General features: G+C 26.2%; 4 protein-coding genes across 5 annotated transcripts; 2 read left to right on the top strand and 2 right to left on the bottom strand.

Annotated features, from left to right (window-relative positions):
• Window positions 1–515: 515 nt before the first annotated feature.
• LOC127285599 (odorant receptor 46a-like) lies at window positions 516–2,172 on the top strand. Its single transcript, XM_051311697.1, has 4 exons — window positions 516–1,353; window positions 1,432–1,548; window positions 1,622–1,777; window positions 1,886–2,172. The coding sequence occupies exons 1-4, from the start codon at window positions 553–555 to the stop codon at window positions 1,940–1,942; spliced, it is 1,131 nt and encodes a 376-aa protein (XP_051167654.1). The 5' UTR covers window positions 516–552; the 3' UTR covers window positions 1,943–2,172.
• An 879-nt stretch (window positions 2,173–3,051) lies between these two features.
• Window positions 3,052–9,548, top strand: LOC127285667 (uncharacterized). The gene is made up of 6 exons (XM_051311795.1): window positions 3,052–3,259; window positions 6,627–6,884; window positions 6,967–7,103; window positions 7,176–7,632; window positions 7,723–7,906; window positions 7,990–9,548. The coding sequence occupies exons 1-6, from the start codon at window positions 3,227–3,229 to the stop codon at window positions 8,226–8,228; spliced, it is 1,308 nt and encodes a 435-aa protein (XP_051167752.1). The 5' UTR covers window positions 3,052–3,226; the 3' UTR covers window positions 8,229–9,548.
• On the bottom strand, window positions 9,210–13,193 carry LOC127285669 (ethanolamine-phosphate cytidylyltransferase). 2 transcript variants are annotated; one of them, XM_051311796.1, is made up of 6 exons: window positions 12,930–13,192; window positions 12,156–12,293; window positions 11,330–11,509; window positions 10,684–11,110; window positions 10,388–10,608; window positions 9,210–9,834 (listed from the first exon to the last, which is right to left on the bottom strand). In XM_051311796.1, exons 1-6 carry the CDS (start codon window positions 12,971–12,973, stop codon window positions 9,738–9,740), a joined length of 1,107 nt encoding a protein of 368 aa, XP_051167753.1. In that variant the 5' UTR covers window positions 12,974–13,192; the 3' UTR covers window positions 9,210–9,737. The 2 variants fall into 2 exon arrangements, with proteins under 2 accessions (XP_051167753.1, XP_051167754.1); XM_051311797.1 differs by lacking the exon at window positions 9,210–9,834 and adding an exon at window positions 10,040–10,152 and having other exon boundaries at window positions 12,930–13,193.
• A 1,564-nt stretch (window positions 13,194–14,757) lies between these two features.
• Window positions 14,758–19,306, bottom strand: LOC127285666 (uncharacterized). The gene is made up of 7 exons (XM_051311794.1): window positions 19,149–19,306; window positions 18,062–18,741; window positions 17,377–18,000; window positions 17,242–17,301; window positions 15,408–15,638; window positions 15,117–15,311; window positions 14,758–15,043 (listed from the first exon to the last, which is right to left on the bottom strand). The coding sequence occupies exons 1-7, from the start codon at window positions 19,154–19,156 to the stop codon at window positions 14,886–14,888; spliced, it is 1,956 nt and encodes a 651-aa protein (XP_051167751.1). The 5' UTR covers window positions 19,157–19,306; the 3' UTR covers window positions 14,758–14,885.
• Between the last annotated feature and the right edge of the window lie 1,013 nt (window positions 19,307–20,319).

Raw genomic sequence — 20,319 nt, 5'->3', positions numbered from 1 at the left:
TTTTTTTTTTCCAGTTTGAAATCATTTTTCGCTGTAACACTCATTTATAGATATTATCACACAATTTTAAAAAAAAACATAATAAAATCGTTTTGTATTTTAGAGATGAATAAATAGATTCCATAGATTAGTTTTCGTTTCAAAAATATTTCCCTGAGGTATTTGTGTATACCTATATACCTTATCCGGTTCGATAAATCCAAAGAGGGCTTTTTAATTATATGCTACAATTGGTAACTTTGAACAATCACACATGTTGTGTCACACAGATAATTATACCCTAGATCTGATGAATTCATTTGTGTTTCGTATTTTGAAGTCAATAAAGTTCTGTAGGCATAATATATATTTAAATTGTGTGCTTTACCTTTGTCCAAGAAGTTCAAAATTAGCAAAACCAGGAAATGAATCCTTATAGTTCGTACTGATTACATGTTGCATTTTGATGAAATTTTCAGTGGTAGATATAATGAAAGACCACATGAACATCGATAAATCGACAGTAGCCAGTTAAATGCTACCTTTGTATTTTCTCTTTTCCCTTTTAGCATTATGGACATTTTGCCAAGTCAATTTACTTCCTTGTGGCTATGTGGTCTCTGGGAAGACAATGTTAAATCATCATTAGAGAGAAAATTTTACAGATTTATAGTTTTATTATTGATTCATTGTTTCACATTGTCAGAAATAATACAATTTTTTCGAACATGTGAAAGTTTAGAGCATTTTGTTGAAATTTATCCTTCGCTTACATTTATTATTTTTTGTTGGAAGGTTGTGAATTTTATTATTAAAAAAAATGATATGAGAGAAATTTTAAATGAATTTCGTCATCATTTATTTAAACCATCAACAATTGAGGAGAATTTAATTGTTGATAAATATTATCGTAAATCGCAAAAAATTTTTAAATTTATCATAACAATTTTTACATTATGTGGAATTTCAATAGCATTAACACCACTATTGAAATGGAAGGAGAAAATAATGCTTCCATTCAATCTTTATTATCCATTTGATGTTTCATCGCCAATTATTTTTACGACAACTTATGCTTTTGAATCATTATTGAATTCTTTTTCAATTATTATAAATGTAACATTAGACACAACAGTTTATGGATTTATGTTGATAACAATAGGACAATTTGAATTATGTGCATGTAGATTAGAAAATTCTTCTGTCAATGAAACTAATGGGATTTCTTTGGATAAAATAAAAGAATATGTGAATCATCATGTTCTAGTTTTGAAAATTGTTAAACAAATTGAATCATTTTTTATGGTTGCGGTTTTACCATTTTTTCTCATTAGTCTTTTGACCTTTTGTACGATAATTTTTCAAATAGCACAGGTAAAAATTATTCTTATAGTGTTCCGTAAATATATACGGGTTGTTGGAAAATTTTTTTATGATTTTTTTTTTTTGCAGCAAAAAAGCTTATTGGATGGGAACTTGTTTCAATATATTATGTTAATACAATATGTTACATGTGTGCTGTCGCAAATATTTTTATATTGTTGGTACGGTTGTCTCATTGATGAAAAGGTACAAAAAAAAATTCTACTAAAAATAGTTTTTAATAGTACAAAAATAATTTTCATTTGTAAATTCAAAATAGAGTAAAGATGTTTCGTCGGCTGTTTACAGTAGTAATTGGGTACAATCGAATTATTCTAATAGGAGAAATTTGTTATTAATGTTACTAATTGCTGAAAGAGGATCCTCTATTTCTTTCCAAAGTTTGTGTACACTTAATCTTCAGACATTTGGATGGGTAAACGATATTTTTTTAAAAATAAAATTCTAATTAATGACAAATTAAAAGAATTTTATTATTAATTATAATGAAACGAGAATCTAACTTATTGAATTTAATTAATAGGTAATAAAAACTTCTTATGCTGCTGTAAACTTATTAAACAAAGTTGATATTTCCTAATAGGAGATCGGAACAATTTAAAAAAAAAAAAATAAATATTGTATATGAAATCTTTTGAAAAAAAAAAATTAAATATTTCCTTTAAAACCTTTTAAGAAACTAATTAAAACAATTAAAACGATTATATATCATTATTATCATATAATGCTTTTAAATGGAAATTAATTTGCTTATAGAGCGTTGTATAGAGAATTTTTGAATTTATTATAACAAAATGTTGATGAGCTTTATGAATGGTAGGCAGGCATATTAATTTAAACTCTTCATTATTATACTAATAAAATAATTTACTAGAAACTGACGTGCCTTGGGCTCGTATTTTTTTTTCAGTACATAATAGTAAGGTGCAAAAAAAAAAAAAAAGAAAACCGTTAACGTTAGTATTGGTCCAATGAGCCTATGATACAAACAGTAATTTATAAATGAAATATATATGTGAATTTGTATTATTTTAATTAATCATAAAGTTGTTTTTTTTTTTTTTGTATAACAGTCGACGTAAAGATCAGTTGAACCGCGACAATTGGTGCTCTCTTGAAAAGTCAGTAACCGCTTAACTCATTCCCCTGCTTATAGTTATACATATCAGAATCGCATAGCGTTTCGACAAACCTTCTATACCGTGAAGAGGAAAAAGAATTTGTTTTTAAAATTTTTCCTTATATACAATGGTGTTCGATGCATTATATAGAACATTAAAGAAATGAATTTATTTCAAAATAATTTCTATACACAAAAATTAAATATATTTTTTTTATTCGTCTAAATTAAATGCAAATTTTTTTTTAACTCTCAACTAAATGAACTATAAAAAAAATTTTATTTGGCATAAACAATGTTTTTATTTTTTAATTAAAATTATTTTTTGTTAAGGGTACAAATTGATTTAATTGAGAAAACTATTCTTTATAAGGTCTAATAATTTTTTTTCAACACAAAAAATTTTTTTTTCCTTTTTTAAAAATTTGTTGAAAAAAAAAATGAGAGCAATTTGTTTGTAGACGTCGGTTTCAGAAACCAAGTAAAGAATATGGTTGTTAGCAGAGGCATCGGGCATGCATTAACAGTAAATTCTGGATGGACTGGTGATTCCCTGCTCCTTTGCTTCGGTCCGGTTCAGTCCATCTGAAGCCTTCGTCAAAATTGCATCCTTTTGAAAATTGACGATCTTGTCGTTTTATTCAAGGTTGTACACACGTGGTAGATGCAAAATATCGGAAGTGTATTTTAGTGTTAAACCTTTATTTTTTTTTTTTACAAAAAAAAAGTTGGATTACATTTACGATGTGGAGGATCATTATTGCAGGATTTTGCACAGTGAGTATTAATTTTATTTAAATTTTTTTAAAAAAATTAATTTTTATATTATTTGTTAAATACAAAGTGTATGCGATAAATTTATTATTAATAATAATTTTATTATTAATAACAAATTTATTATTAATAATAAAAATAATTACAATAATTAATAATTTAATAATAATTACATACACTGAAAAAAACAAAAATTTATTTGATTCAAATACTCTTTTACTTGACTATTATCAAATAAATATTTATTTGTATAAAATAATTATTATTTGTGTCAATTAAATGGTATTTGTTTCAAATACAGAAATTATTGGTTCAAATACATTTTATTTAATTCAAATAAAAATTATTTGGTTCAAATAAATATTTATTTGATAATACTCAAGTAATGGAGTATTTGAATCAAATAAATTTTTTTCAATGTATTCATTATCCAATGCATTTGCATAATTTTGCTTATTTACATTTTAATATTTTGTTTTTTAGACAATTTATTAGATTACAAAATTAAAAATTTATTTTTACATTTTATTGTAATTTATTTTTACATTTTATTGTAATTATTAATTAATAATTATTATATATTATAATTATTAATTAATAATTATTATAATTAATAATTTTTAATAATTTTATATTGTTATTAGATTCAAAAGAAACTAAATTAATTTAGTAGAATTTTTTTATGATAAAAAAATAATAGGAATTTTTTTCTTTATTTGAAAAAAAAATATAAAGTATATACGTAAGTGTAAATACTTTATACGTTTTATGGAAAAGTTATTGATTGCCAATAAAAAAAATCAATACCTGTTTAATTTGGGATTTAACTGGCAATGCTTATTTATTTGTTTGTTCTTTTTCAAAGAATAACGGTCTTTGGTAATCCGTTTACGTTCGCGATACAAAAAGCAATGATTAACGATTTGCCATACTTGATTTAAATCCCAATAAACCTGACAAAATTATATATCTTTTCAAAATAATATTTTACACGTTGTAAACTAAAATTACTCTATTCTGAAAGAATATATATATATATATATATATATATATATATATATATATATATATATATATATATATATATATTATTCTTAAAATATAATAATATTTTTTAAATATTTTAATTTTAAATAAACTAATCAACATTTTTATATATTTTATATTAATCAATTATTTAAATTATTTTTATTATTATAGATTATTTTTATTATTTATAAAGTGTATTAGTTTTATTTAAAAAAATTTAATATTAAATTACTTTCACTATAAAATAAATAAAATTATTTTTTTCTTTCATAAAAATTCATGTATTTAAAGTAAAACAAAAATTAGGCCACTAATGTGTTTACGTGGGCTTTTGTAATTATTTTAGTCAACTGGTGAATCAAATTCACCTGCTCTTGTATTTTTATACCGTTACTATATGTCCTTTTCCTTAATTTTTCAAACAGGTGCTTTTATTTTAAAAATCAAAGAGGTGTTATTTTTATCTTTTTATTATCACTCAATTTAAAAAAGAAATTCGAAATAATGATTTTTAACGGTAACGCATAAAATTTTATTTTTTCTCTCCCAATTTCTTTTATCGTTTCTGTTCTGCAAAAAAAATTTTTTTTTTTCACCAATATTGATAATATAAAAAAAAAATTCTTATTCTAGTGCCCTGGTTTTCAATGATATTCAGGTTTATATTCAAAAATGACTGTGTTCTTTCTCGTGGATAATAAAAGCTTTTATTACTCAAGTAAATCTTATAAACCGTTAATAATATATACTTTATCATATACTACTGAACTTTCTTATGTTTGGAGGGCGTTAAAAAATGATGAGAAATTTTAATTAACAAAATTAGAATTAAACCTATATTTTGCAAAAAATTTAATTTGCTTCCGGGAGAAAAAACTATTATTTATTAACTATAATAATAATAGAAATAGTAATAATAATAATAATAATAATAATTATTATTATTATTATTATTAATAATAATAATAATAATAATTATTATTATTATTATTATTAGATATAAATTTTTTATTTACTATTAATCAAAAAAATGAACCATCCTTTTTTTATTACTTCAATAAATTTAAATAAATCGTATTGTTAATCTACTTTATTTGTGAGTCAAAATATTTGAGAAAAAAAAATCAACGATATAAATAAATAGTTAATTATTCTTTTTATAATTTCTTCACGCTTTTTGCTTCACGTGAGACAGCACGTGGCCATCGAGACACTCATTTTATGGGTTGAATGCATCTACTAATGATTAAAAATTACACCTGTATAATAAATTATGCAATCAATTTGTGATAAAATCACATATATATGAATTATAATTAAACTGTGGATTAATCAATTGGACAGTAATTGATATGTTTATTGACTAATCATATCAAAATATTTACTTGACTATATATAAAAAAAAACCAAGAAAATTTCCTCTCTTTTTTATCGTATAAAAATTACTTGTTATAAAAAATTTTTTTTCTTCTCTTAAAAAAAAATTAATTAAATCACACATCTTTTATCTAAAAAATTGTAAACAATTTTCATCAATGAAAAAGATAAATAAAAACATTTTAAAAAAAAATCTTATCTTCAATTTTATTGAAAATTAAGTAATATTTTAATTTTTGAATATTTTTGAAAAATAAAGGAAAAATTTGTAAATGATATATTATTATAAATAAAGTATCAAGTAACATTTATTTTCGCGTGTTACTGAATCCTTTTGAAAATATTTCTGATTCAAGATTATGAATGTGGATAATATCAGGTGCTCCATAAAATAATTTTTTTTTTTTTTTTTCAACATTGATCAGTGGCAAGTTTCTAAATACAGATAGATATTTCTACTTGTGAATTTGTAATTGCATTTAAACCGATGTAAATCTCAGCTATATTTCGGTGTCAGTGTTGATATATGGTCTAAAAGGTATATAGAAGTTGGTATAGAGGAAAATATTTTATGGTGTGTTCAGTAGAGCGTCTCCTTTTTGCAACACCGTTATAATACTCCTGAAGAAGTAAAGTTCAGAATACACATTCACTAGTTCGCTCGTAAAACTTCCAACACTGATAATGATAGTGGCGTGCAGTTTTAAGCACGTGCGGAACTCGAGATTGAACGCGGGGCTTCACACATTTATGAAAATTAGAACACTTACACACGTCTTCTGTAATTATCGCACTTCCGAGTTCGCATAATAATCATTTTTCGCAATATATTCAATTTTATTGCATAATTTCGAAAAAAAAATTCTATTATCAAAATTAATTATTGTTTTTTTTATGTAATTATTTATTTTAAATACACATTATAATTAAACAATTTTTTTTTAATAAAATAAATTTTTCCCAGGTCGCTGCAACGGTTGCTCAAGATTATGAAGTCTCAGAAATTCAATGTAGTGGAGCAGGATCGGCCAATGATTTATTAACTGCAAAAATAAAAAGGCCTGTTGGTTTTAGAGGTTCGCCTCTCTTTGCCGATGACAGAGCCGCTGACCCTCTCACAGATATTAATTGTCAAATAAGGCCAGATCCTAATGATCCGCAGGAGGATAATTATTTCTTGAAAGTGACAGACTTTACTCGTTGTGGAATCTTGAAAAGAAATGTAAGTCAATTTATTTTTTTTACTGAAACAAATTTATAATTTTTTTTTCGTAAAAATTTATTTAAAATTTTTTTTTCCACAGGGATTCATTCATCTCAGGGTGTGGTTTCCGGCATTTCCAGGAGTTGTAATGCTTGCAGATCAAGAATTAATTTTAATGTGTCGTCCACCGGAGCCAACATTATTGAGGCATAAAGCTGCCGGTTTCGCTGGAACTTTGTTAGTATTTTATATAATTTTTTTGAAAATTTAGTAAATCGAATTTTAATTAAAAAATAATTAATTTTACAGTCCCCATGGAGCAAGAGTTTCAGGTGTAGTTGAAGAAACACCAGGACGTCTAGAATACGAAGTGGCTCTTTATCGTGAAGCTGCTGGCAATTCATCTGATCCAAATCAAAGTTCTTCGCAAACAGTTGATCAAGCTGTTCCAATTGGCACTAAATTACAGTTGAGAGCACGTATTAGCGCCGAGAGTGCATGGGGTTTCATTAAACTTTTAGAAGTAACAGTAAGTCCCGATCCTGATCAACCGCATGCGCCAGGAAGTGTTTTCCTCGTGAAGGACGGTTGTAGAAATCGTGATTTTGCTTCGATTATTCCTCATCAACCGGCTCGTTATCGAGATAAGAAAAATGAAGTTTTTCTTGATTTTGAAGCATTTCTATTGAGTTCCATGAGAGACAGATCAACACTCTGGATTCATTCTCAAATCAAGGCTTGCATGGAGCCCCAAGATTGTCAACCGGTATAGTATTTTCTAAAATCTATTTCAAAAAAATCAAAATTTCTTTTGAAAATTACAATTTTTAGAAATATTTTATAAAATTTTCCACAGGATTTCTGTCTGGACTTGTTTGAACCTTCAGGACATGGAAAACGCAGAAGAAGAATGTCCGAAAAGGAAAATTTAGAAAAAGATTTATTCCCAAGGGTGGAGCGATTAATTCAAAAATACAATGATTCAACTCCATTCACAAAATTCAAGGAAAATATCGAGTATACCGTTATGATGCCAGACGGTACGAAATATTAATTTATAAAATTAATTACACTGAAAAATTCTAAAAAAAAAACAGCAGCATTAATTTTATTATATTTTTAGATGTTTACGACAGGATGACATCAGGTTTCGAAAGCAGTTGTGGAAGTTTCCTTTATGTAGCAACAGGCCTTGGAGCATTATTGGTCCTTTCGGCTCTAATTATGTGTTATCTGGCCTCTCGTCTCCAAAGTATTTCTCAATTACCTCATAATAAAAGTATCGATGAACTTGTCAGAGATCGTGCTAGAAAATATTACGAACCATCATCTGGATATACTGGTCGAGCAACCATACAATAATACAAATATTAAAAAAAAAAAAAAAAATCATTTCTGAAACAAAAGACTTTAATCTTCGGTGCGGTTTTATTTTTATAAACAAAAAAAAAACTACAATTAAAAATTGTAATTTACTAATTTTTAAGACAAAAATCTTCTCTCTCCATATTAATGGAGTATTTTTATAATTTGTTTTTGAAAACAAATACTGTACTGAATTTCGATTAAGAAACTCCAAATCGCAATGCTATTTCGTGACCTGAAGGAATCGAGCAATTTTTTTTTTTTACTTTTTGTTCGTGCAATAATTAATATATAGCTTAGAGTTTATTAGTAAAAATTAATTAGAATTTTAAATAAATTAATAGATATTGTTTGATAACTAGAAAGAATTTAAGCTTTAAACTCACATGTTTTAAAAATGTGTTTTATTTTAGTAATAAACTCTGTACATACATATAATTTTTTGGTATATAAACATAAGCGCATCAAATTATGAAAATTTTTTCTATATAATAATTTATTACTATATTTATTTATTTATAAGTGTGCGCCAAACAGTCTCTCAAACAGAAGAAAGTTTAAATGAATAGTGAACGAATATAAACTGTAGAATAAGATTTTTATATTTATTTAAATTATTAAAAATAATATATAAAAAAAAAATTTCCCACTGTGTCTTCTTAATTGTTTTCTATTTAAAATTAACAAAAAGAAATCTGTTTCTTTGAGACAAATATAAATAAAAATTTTATTTACTTATTAAAAAATTTTAAATGTTATATTTCATTATGTGAGCACAATTTATTTTATCAAATAATATACAGCTAAATTAAAATAAATCTATTAATAATTTTTTATTATTTAAAAAAAAAAATTGAAAATGCTCTTAAAAAATAATTTTGATTCAAATAAAATTATGAGACAGTCTTTCATTTTCTCAAAATTATTTCATATTTTCTATTGATTTAACTATTCGGTTTTTTTTTAAATCATCAAAAAAAAGGAGCACAGAGCGAATTTATTCACAATACATGAAGAAAAAACATCTATCATGAAAATTTTTAATACAAACATTTAAAAACTAAACTAAAAACGTATAGCATAACTCTAGTCGTTATTCTTGATTTTGATATGATTTTTTTATCCAGTATTTCTAGTTTACTAAAAATTCTCTCGACGAGAAGAGGTAGTTTAAAATTTTACTTTATGTCAGTCACATGATGATTTTACATAAAATTATGAAATACTATACATAAAAATAAATGATTAATTTTTATTCAACATATGAGTTAAATAATACTCGTTATGTTCAATAAATTGATTAAAAAAAAAAAAAAACGATCTAGGTTTCACTATAATATTTCAAATTACATTGTAAATTTAATATTGAACAACAAAAAATCTGTAAAAGTTTTAAAATGGAAAAAGGCAAGTTTCCTATGATTTATATAATTAATAATAAATAACAAAAATTAGCGTAGTTTCATATTTACAAATAATTCCATAAAGCCTTAAATATCATAAAAATCATTCTGGTTTTGCATTATTTTGAGACTCGAGGAAAGCTTCATAGGCGGCAATTTCTTTAATTTCCTTCTTTATATTTCTATCTTCAAATTCCAACCTGTAATTATACACTAATTAAAAATATAGTATGGGAATTTATATTTGGGATACGCAAATAAAAATCTGCCCTTAATTGTCATAAAGAAAATAAATAAATTTTTTTCATAAAAAAAAAAAGAAGAAATAGCATTTTTTTTCTTTGCATATCCTACGAAAGTGATTCAAAATGGATATGAATAAAAAGAAATTAAAAAGCGTTAGCATACGAAAAAAAGACATTTATTGTAAAACAAATGGTTAATACAAAATAGGAAGATGCAATGGAAATTATTTTTTCGACCTCAATTTCTTAATGATTGTACGAAGTTCCTCAGACCTAAGGGTATTAAAACACTACATTCAGTGATAACTGAAAATAACGTGGGTGAAAGAAACAAGCAAATATGATTCATTGAAATAATAAGGGGAACTAATTATTTATAAAATAATAATAACAACGAATAAATTATGTAATATAAAATATAAAACGACATAAATAAATAATAATGAAAATTTTTAATTTCAAAATGAAATGAGTGCATTTTATATTATCACTAAATAATAAAACTCACCGATGGAGAATAATCCTTTCAACAATTTTTTCTGTCGTCATTGTATTGCCGCTGTCTAATAATTTAAATTTATTTTGCCTTTTTGGTTCTGCATAAGGATCGGCACCATTTTCACACGGAACTATTAGCGTTTTTCCATGACAGACAACTGACACGTTAAAATGCTCCATTAGTTCTTTAGTCACTTCGTAAGGTGCTCCTATCACAACTTCATTTACAAACTATGTGAAAGAAAAAAAAAAAACAAGATTTAATAATTATAAATTATGAAAATTAAATAAATAAAATATACTCACTTTACATGCTAAAACGCTAAGAACTCTCTCGTGAAGATTCATAATAGGATGATTGCCACATTTATATTTATTTACAGCAGGATCTGTATGTAGACCAACGATAAGATAGTCGCCTTCCTTTTTGGCAACATCCAAAAAATCTAAATGACCAACGTGAAAGAGATCAAATGCACCAGCAACATAAACAACTTTATCACCCGGTTGTGGACTTTTTCCATCGCTAAATTGAATAATTTTCTGTGTTGTTGGCAAAAATTTTGAACATCCCGTCCATGGGCTTCGAGCTGTTTTATCTTGTCCCATACTTTTGCTTGGCTCATGATCAATGCTATATTCACTATCTCCTTGTTTAAAGTGTTGTCTAGTCATTAATAGCATTCGTCCCACGAGATCAGTTGTCGAAACACCAGCAGTTCTTTGAACCTCTCTAAAAAAAAAGTTATAAAATAGAAATAGAATAAAAAAAACATTTTTTTAATCTGTTATAGAGACGAAAAATATTTGAACAAAATAAAACCTTGAATTTAATTTTACACGTGGCATTGTAATTATATTTATTAAACAAATATAGATTTAAAATACTGATAAACGTGTAATAAGTTCATTTGATTATTGTAAATTTTCAACTTTTGTTTTCAAATAGTACCTGTAGCGACCTGCAGCTTTTACAAGATGATAAGTGTCAACTCCATCCGCTGTCATTGTAATGTCATCTCCATGAACACAAAAGTCGCAATTGTATTTGTCCAAAGTTTCTAAAGTTGTAACATATGGAGCACCTACAACAACTTCATCTACCCATTTAATGCCACGTACCATTTTATATCTGAAATATAAAGAATAAAATGTAAAATAAAAAAAAAAATTATTATTTTAAATTGGTGCAGTCATTAAAATTAATTTTACAATTTATAAATTGAAATTAAAAATTAAAATAAATTAAATATAATTAGAAATTGAAAATTTCAAATTTTAAAGAGAAAAAAAAACTCTATAGTAGGAAATATTTATGTATACGATAAAACGAAGGCATTTTTCATGTTGAATAATATGAAACAATTTATCATGTAATGCAATTTATGAGTCGTTCTGCTGATTCACGAAACATGCTATGTTGTTATGCGTATAATATTTTAGATTCTAAAACAAGTTTTTTTCATCACGAGTATGTTAACTACGTTTTTTTTCAAAAAAGTGATTTTTAAATATATTTTTTTAGTTTTTTAAACTAAAAAAAACGAATGTCTAATTCATGACTGAATTAATAAATATATAATTTTAATTTTAACGAGAAACTTTTGTTTTATTTTCGCATAATTTATGTAAAAGAATTATATCAAATATTATAACTTAATTCATAAAATGATTTTATGAATCATTTTATAGAAAGAATTAATTTCAAAAATTCAAACATAAACTAAATGATAAATTGTATATATGTAATTATTAAATCTCTTTAAATAAATTTTTACCTTTCCTCTTCCGTAAAAACAGGAGGACCTTTATGTTTAGAAATTTCCTCATCTGTATGAACACCGACAACTAAATAATTTCCTAAAGCTTTCGCCTGACGTAGTGAATTCGCATGACCAAAGTGCACCATATCATAGCTGAAATCAATCAAAATATTTAAGTAAAGACATTCATTAATATTATCATGAAAATCGCGTGATAATCATATATAAATTCTTAGATATACCAGAAATAGTTTAACAATGAATTATAATTTCAAATATTATTCTCAAAATAGAGGAATGTTTGATTTTATTCTATTTTGTTTATTATATTTAAAAATTTAATTCTAAATAAATAAAATTAAAATAAATGGATATATAAAGTCATAATGAAGATTAAGAAAATATTTTTTTAAATTCTTCTAAAAAATCGTTAAAATACTGCTAAATGTCCAAGGTGATAAAGGCTATGCATAACCTTAGCACCAAAATTGATTGCCTCTGCATACAAATGTGAAACTGGCATATAGATAATTTGCATATATTTGTAAGTATAAATATATATTTATAAAAATGCCATAGAATAATATAAAAAATATGAAACAATAAATTTTATTTGCCAAAAAATTGAAAATCACTATATAACAATAAATCGTTTCTATAGTTTTTCAAAAAGTAAAATGTAACATTTTAATTTGTTTTAAAAAATATTAATACTAATTTTAATAATAATTAATAAAAAGTAATAATTTATTTTATATATATTTAAAAAAAAAAAGAAATTAAACTCACCATCCATCACACCAAACACGAACTTCCGCTTTCTTTTCTGACATTATTTCAAACTTGAGAAAATGTTTAAAATTTAGAAATTAATAATATAAAAATAATTTTAACTAATATTACTCATTTATCAAATGAATAAAAATTTTTTTTTATATTATAACCTTAAAGTTCGTTTAATACAACTGTACACTTTAATATACAACGCATCACTGTTTCCTTTAGAATTTCAGTGACTCCGAAACATGCGCACCCCAACACAAGCGCAAGATTAAAATTTTCCTCTACAGTAGTGTGGAATGTTGTAGAGTGCAAATCTGAACTCCCACTCTTTGACCTTCATTGATCGACGTCATTAAAGCATCATCATCAGAAGCATTATACATATACTTCCATCGTTTAATCTTCAGATTATTAATTATACTCTTGATATTATTAATTACCGAAAATAATTATAATAATGAATTATAGCTGCTCATCATTAAAATACAGTGAATCTACTGTTAAAAAATAATAAAAATCTAATTTTAAAACTTATTATTTCATATAATGTAAAACATTGAAAAAAATTCTTCGAGATCTTTCTAATCATAGAAACAATCAACAAAATAAAGAATTAAATTTAATGCCAGTCATTGTCTATTGAATATATGAAACTAGAACATGAACTCTTTTTGCAATTCTAGACACAACATGAGTCATTATCAAGAGAATTTAAGACAATACTTGTTTATAAAACGAAGGAATTCCCTGAAAAGAAAACAATATTAAAATCATTTGTTATTATGTTTAGTAACATAATAACATATTAATTTTTTCTTGTCTACAGATCGAACCACATCGAATGATTCTAGATAGCAAAATTTCCTCCAATGAAATAAGAGTACAACTCTTCTGATTAACGTTCACGGGACACTCTTATCCTTATCAGTATGTACGTTAAAAAATGTATAATATAATTAAGTCTTATAATTTTAAAATAAAGTAATTAAAATCTTAGGAAGAATATACTTTTCAAATATATTTTGTATTCAATTAGATATTAATTATTATCTGAAAAAATAAATAATTTAACAATAGAAAGAAATTATATTATCATTTTTTAATGATTTTTTAAAATTATATTATCACCTAATTTCAAAATTAAATATACTGTAATTTTTAAATTTTATTTGAATAAATAAGCTGATGATTTGCAATTCATTTACGACTTTTTTTTTTATTATTCTCTGTTTTTACCTTACATATTTCTTTATAATTATTTACTTCCCCCTATTAGATATAATAAACTAAACTATTAAAAAATATTACAATGCCATAGATTGTACTAAAACATAAATGAAATTCATTTCAAAAATTGTACAAGAAGTTGGTATAAAGTAATTGATTGATAAATGAATACTTTCAACGTCTACCAATCTGCAACGTTATAAAATTATATAATTTTATTTCAATAATAAAAAAAATTAATTTCAACATAAAATAAACAAAAAAAAAGGTCAACACATTTCAATAAAAAATAATATAAAATTTTTTGTAAGATAAGTAAAAGCGATTTTAATGTTCTACATTAATTTTTTTTTTACTTTTCTCGAAGTTATCTTATAATCAATAAACTAAAAACGATTATAAAAAAAAAATAACAAAATAAATTTATTTTAAATTATCCATATTTGTTTTGGATATTAGGGGACTCATTAAATTGTTTATAGAAAATGAGTTAAATTTTATATCGCCACAGTTTGGAGCAACACGTTTTATGGAAAAAATGAATATACACAGCCGCCATTATCTACCTATTAATTAAAAGTTATATAGAATTATTTAGGGCAACTGGTATGCTTTGAATATTATATTCCAAAGCATCAAACGTGGAATTCAATTCCATCATTGGATTTCTTTTTTCAGATACAAATTTCCTTTTTTTTATATATATATAAAGAATCTCTTTATAAGGTCTATATTTTAATAACCGTTTTGTTGTCTGTAATTGCCACCACTGCCTCCACTATTTCCATAGCCACTGCCATTTTGACTATAACCACCTCCACTGCTGCTACCACTACCTCCATAACTATTTTGGGAAAAGGATTTATTTCCATATCCACCTCCTCCCATTCCACCTATTAAAAAACAATTATATTTTTTTTTTTATTAAAGTAATTTAAAATTCATGAAAATAGAAAATGAATTTACCAGAACTGCCACCCCATTTTCCTCGATCTCCACCTGAATTTCCTCGATCAAATCTTCCGCCTCCTCTGTCATTATTGTCTCGGCCTCCTCGCATACCGCCTCCACCTCGTCCACCACCACCTCGACTACCACCTCCACGACTGCTTCCACCTCGACTACCACCACCACTTGACCTTCCACCGCCAAATCTGCCACCTGCAAATAATTCAATTAATCAAAAATCTCTCTCTCTCTCTCTTGCTGAAATAATAAATATAAATAATTTACTAAATGAAATAAAAATCAATTTACGTTTGTACATTCCTGGATTTCTTGACAATTCGTACAATTTTGGATTAACGACCTGCTTAGCTTCTTCAAGAACTTGAATCAAATCATTAGCCTTGTGCGCGTTTGCTGGTGTGAAGAAAGCATAAGCAGTACCCGTACGTTGAGATCGACCAGTTCTTCCAATACGATGAACATAGTCTTCTGAGTTGGACGGATAGTCCAGGTTTATAACAAATTTGACGTCTTCAACATCTACACAAAAACTCGAATCATTCAAAGATAAGAAATTACTTGTTTCTTTGTGGTTCAATCAACTTAGAAAGCGAATAAACTAAGCAAGCAGTGAAAAAATAAAATTATAAAAACTTATAAAAAAAAAAATCATCTACAAATAGGATTATTAATTAATTTCATTTAAAAAAAAAGAATTAACAGAAAAAAGACTTTTTAAAAAAATCATTGAATCCTATTTGTATCTTTGTGGAAGTCATGCTAAGTTGACCACAAAGAGCAAGTGTATTATTTAATTACCTGTTTCATTTTTTTGTCAAATGCTGGAAATGTAAATACATTTTTTTGAAAATGTAGAGGAATCAGAGCTCAGATGGTTGTCAAGGAGTCTCGCTCAACAGGTAGCGAGAGCTCCACACACATTTAGTCTTAGGGACTCAAACACCCTTCTCTCCCGCACCAAAGTATGGACCTGTCTCTCCTGATAATTGAAAATCTGTTCCTTGTTTTTCTTGAAGAGTTGGAGCACTGTTTACTGTGTTACCAAAATACAGTCTTCTATAAAATATGTCAAACGTTCGGCATCAAGACACAATTTTGCAATCTCAATTTCACTAATATAATTTATTTTAAATCCTTAGAATCTAATTTTGATAAATTGTGAATAGTAATTTAATCCAAATGGTGCTTGTTTTTTTTTAAACTAAATTCAAAATTTGAGTGAATTATAAAATGAGTATTGCAGAGAGAAGCTTGATGCCTTGATTTAACTACCTGAGCTAAAGGATTAAAAAACTTCCAAGTTGCGGCCATCCTCATTTGGTGGATGCCCTAACACTATAAAAAATACTTCCATACTTTGGACCGTCGCAGGTACAGAGTGAGAGTGTAATTATTTTTGAGTGGCACGGGAAGCTGAGGCACAGCGCTAGATTAGCTTGTTGAGAGAGTGAGAGAGGGGGCGGTGTCACGCCCCATTTTTATTAATTATTCCAAATCAAGCTCTCCAGAGTTGTTATCATTGATAAAACTCCGTCGCATGTGCCTCTGAAAAAAAAATATAGAACAGCAAGTTATTACCAGACTGACAAGACGCCTTGATCAGATTAATTAAATGTTTAAAAAAAAAAAAAAAAATCCCCCTCTTCTTATTTTACTTACACTTTGCTGAAATATTCCAGATTACTTTTCAGACTATTCTAAAATTTATAATATTTCGCGTAAAATTTCGTTGTATAATTTTTTTCAAGACTGAAAAGATATCTGGAATCTACCTAAATACTAATTTAAGATAAATAAAAACGAAATTAGATACATTTCCCATTTTAGGATAAATAAATAAATAAAAAAAAAAATATTTACTTTGCTCAGACTTGATTCAATCGTTGAATTGAATTCACCTTTTTATCTATTTTCTTTTTAAAGTACTTTTTTGTTTTTTTTTTTTGTTACCATTAAACTGCATTCACGCTGTTGGAATATGAGTGTCAATTCAGTCTGGCACATATGCCGTTGTCCGATACCACATTTCAACTATTGTGAATTACGCGAGTAATGAATTAAATTAATAACCATCACAGCCTGACCCTTACATCATACGATTACTTTAAATTGGTAATCTCACCTAAACCACGAGCTGCCACATCTGTTGCTACTAAAATAGCAGACCGGCTACCTCGGAATTCTAAAAAAAAAAAAATTATTTTCAACTTAATACAAGGAAAATTAATTTTTTTTTTAAATGAGAATCTGTACTTACGATTCAAAACGTAGTCTCTCTCCTGTTGACTTTTGTCCCCATGAATACCTATCGCCTGCCATCCATACCTATTAATAGCCCTTGTAATATCATCAACTTTTCTTTTAGTTTCAACAAAAATAATCGTTTTGTTTTCCGGTTCATTTGAAATTTCTTCCAACAATTTCATCAGTTTTCCCTCTTTCTCATACTCCTCGCATACATCAACAATTTGTAGAATATTATGATTTGCTGCCAATTGTAGAGAGCCAATGTTAATTTGAATGTACTCAGTCAAAAATTCTTCAGCCAAATTTCTTACTTCTTTTGGCCATGTTGCAGACCACATAAGAGTTTGTCTATCGGGTCTTATTTGTTCAATTATTTTTCTAATTTGCGGCTCAAAACCCATATCGAGCATTCTATCTGCCTCATCCAACACTAAATATGTACAACGACGAAGATTTGTTGTACCTCGCTCTAAAAAATCTATTAAACGTCCAGGTGTTGCGATACAAATTTCAACACCACGTTCTAAATCTCTAGCTTGTGGTCCCTTTGGTGCTCCTCCAAATATACAGGTGTTTCTCACTTGTGACGATGCTCCAAAATCTGAAGCCACTTGTTGAATTTGTTGTGCAAGTTCTACAAAAATAAAAAATTAATCACATATTTAATTTACATTTTAATTTTACCAATCTCTCACCTCTAGTCGGTGCTAATACAAGTGCAATTGGTCCATCATTTCTATTTAATCGTGGCTGATGATTAATATGAACGATAGCTGGAAGAATGTAGGCTAAAGTTTTTCCCGAGCCAGTTTGAGCAATGCCAACCATATCGCGTCCAGATAGTGCAATTGGCCAACCTTGAGCTTGAATTGCAGTTGGTTCACCGAATCCTTGTCTATGAATTTCATTTAATACATAATCGGGAAAGCCACCTTCTTCAAAATAAACATTTGGACCTGGTATATTATTGCCTTTAACAGTGATTTCTTTATTTGAACGATATGAATCAACGGAATGCATACTTCGATTGCAAACATTTAAATGTGGTTGATAAAAATCTTTTCTAAATGGTTGCAATGATCCCATATCCCAACGTGGTTTTCGTAGACGTTCACCAGGTTGACGATTTTTAAAATTATTATTACCAAAACCACTGTCACGATTTCCCATTCCACCTCCGCTACCAAATCTACTTCCTCCAATATTACCACCACTGTCCCGATTACCAAATCTTCCAACGCCACCTCCATCACCTCCTCCTCCTCCTCCTCGGCTTCCTCCTCTTCCTCCACGACTTCCACCCATTCCTCGACTTCCGCCACGTCCACCGGTGCCTCCTCGTCTATCCACACCGCGATCACGATCTCTGTACGCCCTGCAAAAAAATAATTCCTCTCAAAAACCTATTTCAAATTATAATTTATTCAATATTCCAGTGAAAAATTCTATTAAATAAACTAAAATTCTCTTAATAAAATATTAATTTTAAAAATGTAAGAAAAAATTCTGACATATAATTAACATATAACTATATATAAAACAGATATGACAGATTATATAGAAAATAGATTAAAATAAATCTAAATTGTAATCATTTTACACCATAATCTAAATTATTTTTGTATTTTAAAATAATTTTTCTGAAAATTGTTGTTCATTTAAAAATTACGTCAATAATTGTCACTGTGTATACAACCAACATGGACTCCAATAATGGCAACAATGCAATAGTCACAAATTACACTAAATACTATGGAATAATAGAAAATTAAAAATACTTACATTGTCATCAAAACGATATATAATTTTCAATAAAGTATTTTTTGATTTAATCAAATTTTCCCAATATTATTTAAATTAATAAACAAGAGCGTCTCCAAGCTGCAGAGATGATGTAAAGATGGAAAGCAGCACAGGAAAGGGAACAAGTGTGACATCTCCTGGTAATTCATGGAAACTTCTCTCCCTTTTTTTTTTTATTAACTTTCAAATTAAATCATTTTTTTACTCTTTTTTAAGTAAATTTTCTTCTTTCTAAACTAAAAAAACCTTATTAATTTTTTGAAAATAAATCTAATAAGCCAATTTAATATACATACTTATAGACTAAATTTATATTTATTATCATTTATAATTTTATTAAATATAAATAAATTATTTCTATTTTCCTTTTGAAAAATTAATTTACAATACAATCAAAAGATAGTCAAAAACGTAATTTGAATGAATTGAAAATGAATTTTATTTTTAATATTTTTTACAACATATTTTGAAAAGTCAACTTTATTTTGTTAAGATAGATCACAAAATTGGATGTAAATACTTTGAGAGATCCTTATATTTTTAATAGATCACAGAAAGTAGTATCCTAACAATATATAGATGCATCAATTATATTTCACACTCGATGCTAGTCTTTTTTTTTATTGCACTTACAAAAAAAAAAAATAAATAAATCGTTGTGCTAATTATTTTGAATTTTTTTTTTTTAGAGATTTATAAATTATCTTTTTAATCTATACTTAAAAATATAAAATTGTAATACATCAAACAGAATTTCGAGATGCTTTTTAAAAAATAACTGTCATTTTTTGTAAATTGACAATTATTTTATCTCCTTCAGCAGTTTAGTAATATATTATCTCCATTAAAAATAAGAATAATTAAATTATTTAATTAAATAACGAACTTAAAATAAATTTTGTAATTATAATAGCTTTATGTAACGAGCAATTCAAGGTAATTAAAAAAAAAAAAACTCATAAATCATTATTAATACTGAACTTTGCAAAAACAATACTTTTTCAAGTATGTAATTAGAATTGATTTGCAATCATTATCAAGCAAATACTGAAAATTGTTTGAAAACAAAACAAAGATACACACAATAAACATCTACAAGTGTTATTAAATAACTTGTAACTCAACAATTTCATTTTTTTTTCATAATAAT

The sequence above is a fragment of the Leptopilina boulardi genome, unplaced genomic scaffold (genome assembly GCF_019393585.1).
Source record: "Leptopilina boulardi isolate dan_hultmark-lab unplaced genomic scaffold, ZJU_Lbou_2.1 LbouV2_337, whole genome shotgun sequence".
Taxonomy (NCBI): Eukaryota; Metazoa; Arthropoda; class Insecta; order Hymenoptera; family Figitidae; genus Leptopilina; species Leptopilina boulardi.
This window is presented reverse-complemented; position numbering and strand designations above follow the sequence as displayed.

What these genes read in the sequence shown, in the direction of transcription:
- LOC127285599 (XM_051311697.1), top strand. Translation starts at nt 553, where the DNA reads ATGGACATTTTGCCAAGTCAATTTACTTCCTTGTGGCTATGTGGTCTC. An exon ending in GTTGTCTCATTGATGAAAAG is followed by an intron (nt 1,549 to 1,621) that starts GTACAAAAAAAA and finishes AATTCAAAATAG; the next exon opens with AGTAAAGATGTTTCGTCGGC. An exon ending in ATCTTCAGACATTTGGATGG is followed by an intron (nt 1,778 to 1,885) that starts GTAAACGATATT and finishes TTTAATTAATAG; the next exon opens with GTAATAAAAACTTCTTATGC.
- LOC127285667 (XM_051311795.1), top strand. Translation starts at nt 3,227, where the DNA reads ATGTGGAGGATCATTATTGCAGGATTTTGCACA. An exon ending in GCCGGTTTCGCTGGAACTTT is followed by an intron (nt 7,104 to 7,175) that starts GTTAGTATTTTA and finishes TTAATTTTACAG; the next exon opens with TCCCCATGGAGCAAGAGTTT. An exon ending in TACCGTTATGATGCCAGACG is followed by an intron (nt 7,907 to 7,989) that starts GTACGAAATATT and finishes TTATATTTTTAG; the next exon opens with ATGTTTACGACAGGATGACA.
- LOC127285669 (XM_051311796.1), bottom strand. Translation starts at nt 12,973, where the DNA reads ATGTCAGAAAAGAAAGCGGAAGTTCGTGTTTGGTGTGATGGATG. An exon ending in CGTGTTTGGTGTGATGGATG is followed by an intron (nt 12,294 to 12,929) that starts GTGAGTTTAATT and finishes GATTGATTTCAG; the next exon opens with CTATGATATGGTGCACTTTG. An exon ending in AAAGCTGCAGGTCGCTACAG is followed by an intron (nt 11,111 to 11,329) that starts GTACTATTTGAA and finishes CTTTTTTTTTAG; the next exon opens with AGAGGTTCAAAGAACTGCTG.
- LOC127285666 (XM_051311794.1), bottom strand. An exon ending in TGTATTAGCACCGACTAGAG is followed by an intron (nt 18,001 to 18,061) that starts GTGAGAGATTGG and finishes TTATTTTTGTAG; the next exon opens with AACTTGCACAACAAATTCAA. An exon ending in TGTGGCAGCTCGTGGTTTAG is followed by an intron (nt 15,639 to 17,241) that starts GTGAGATTACCA and finishes GTTTTTGTGTAG; the next exon opens with ATGTTGAAGACGTCAAATTT.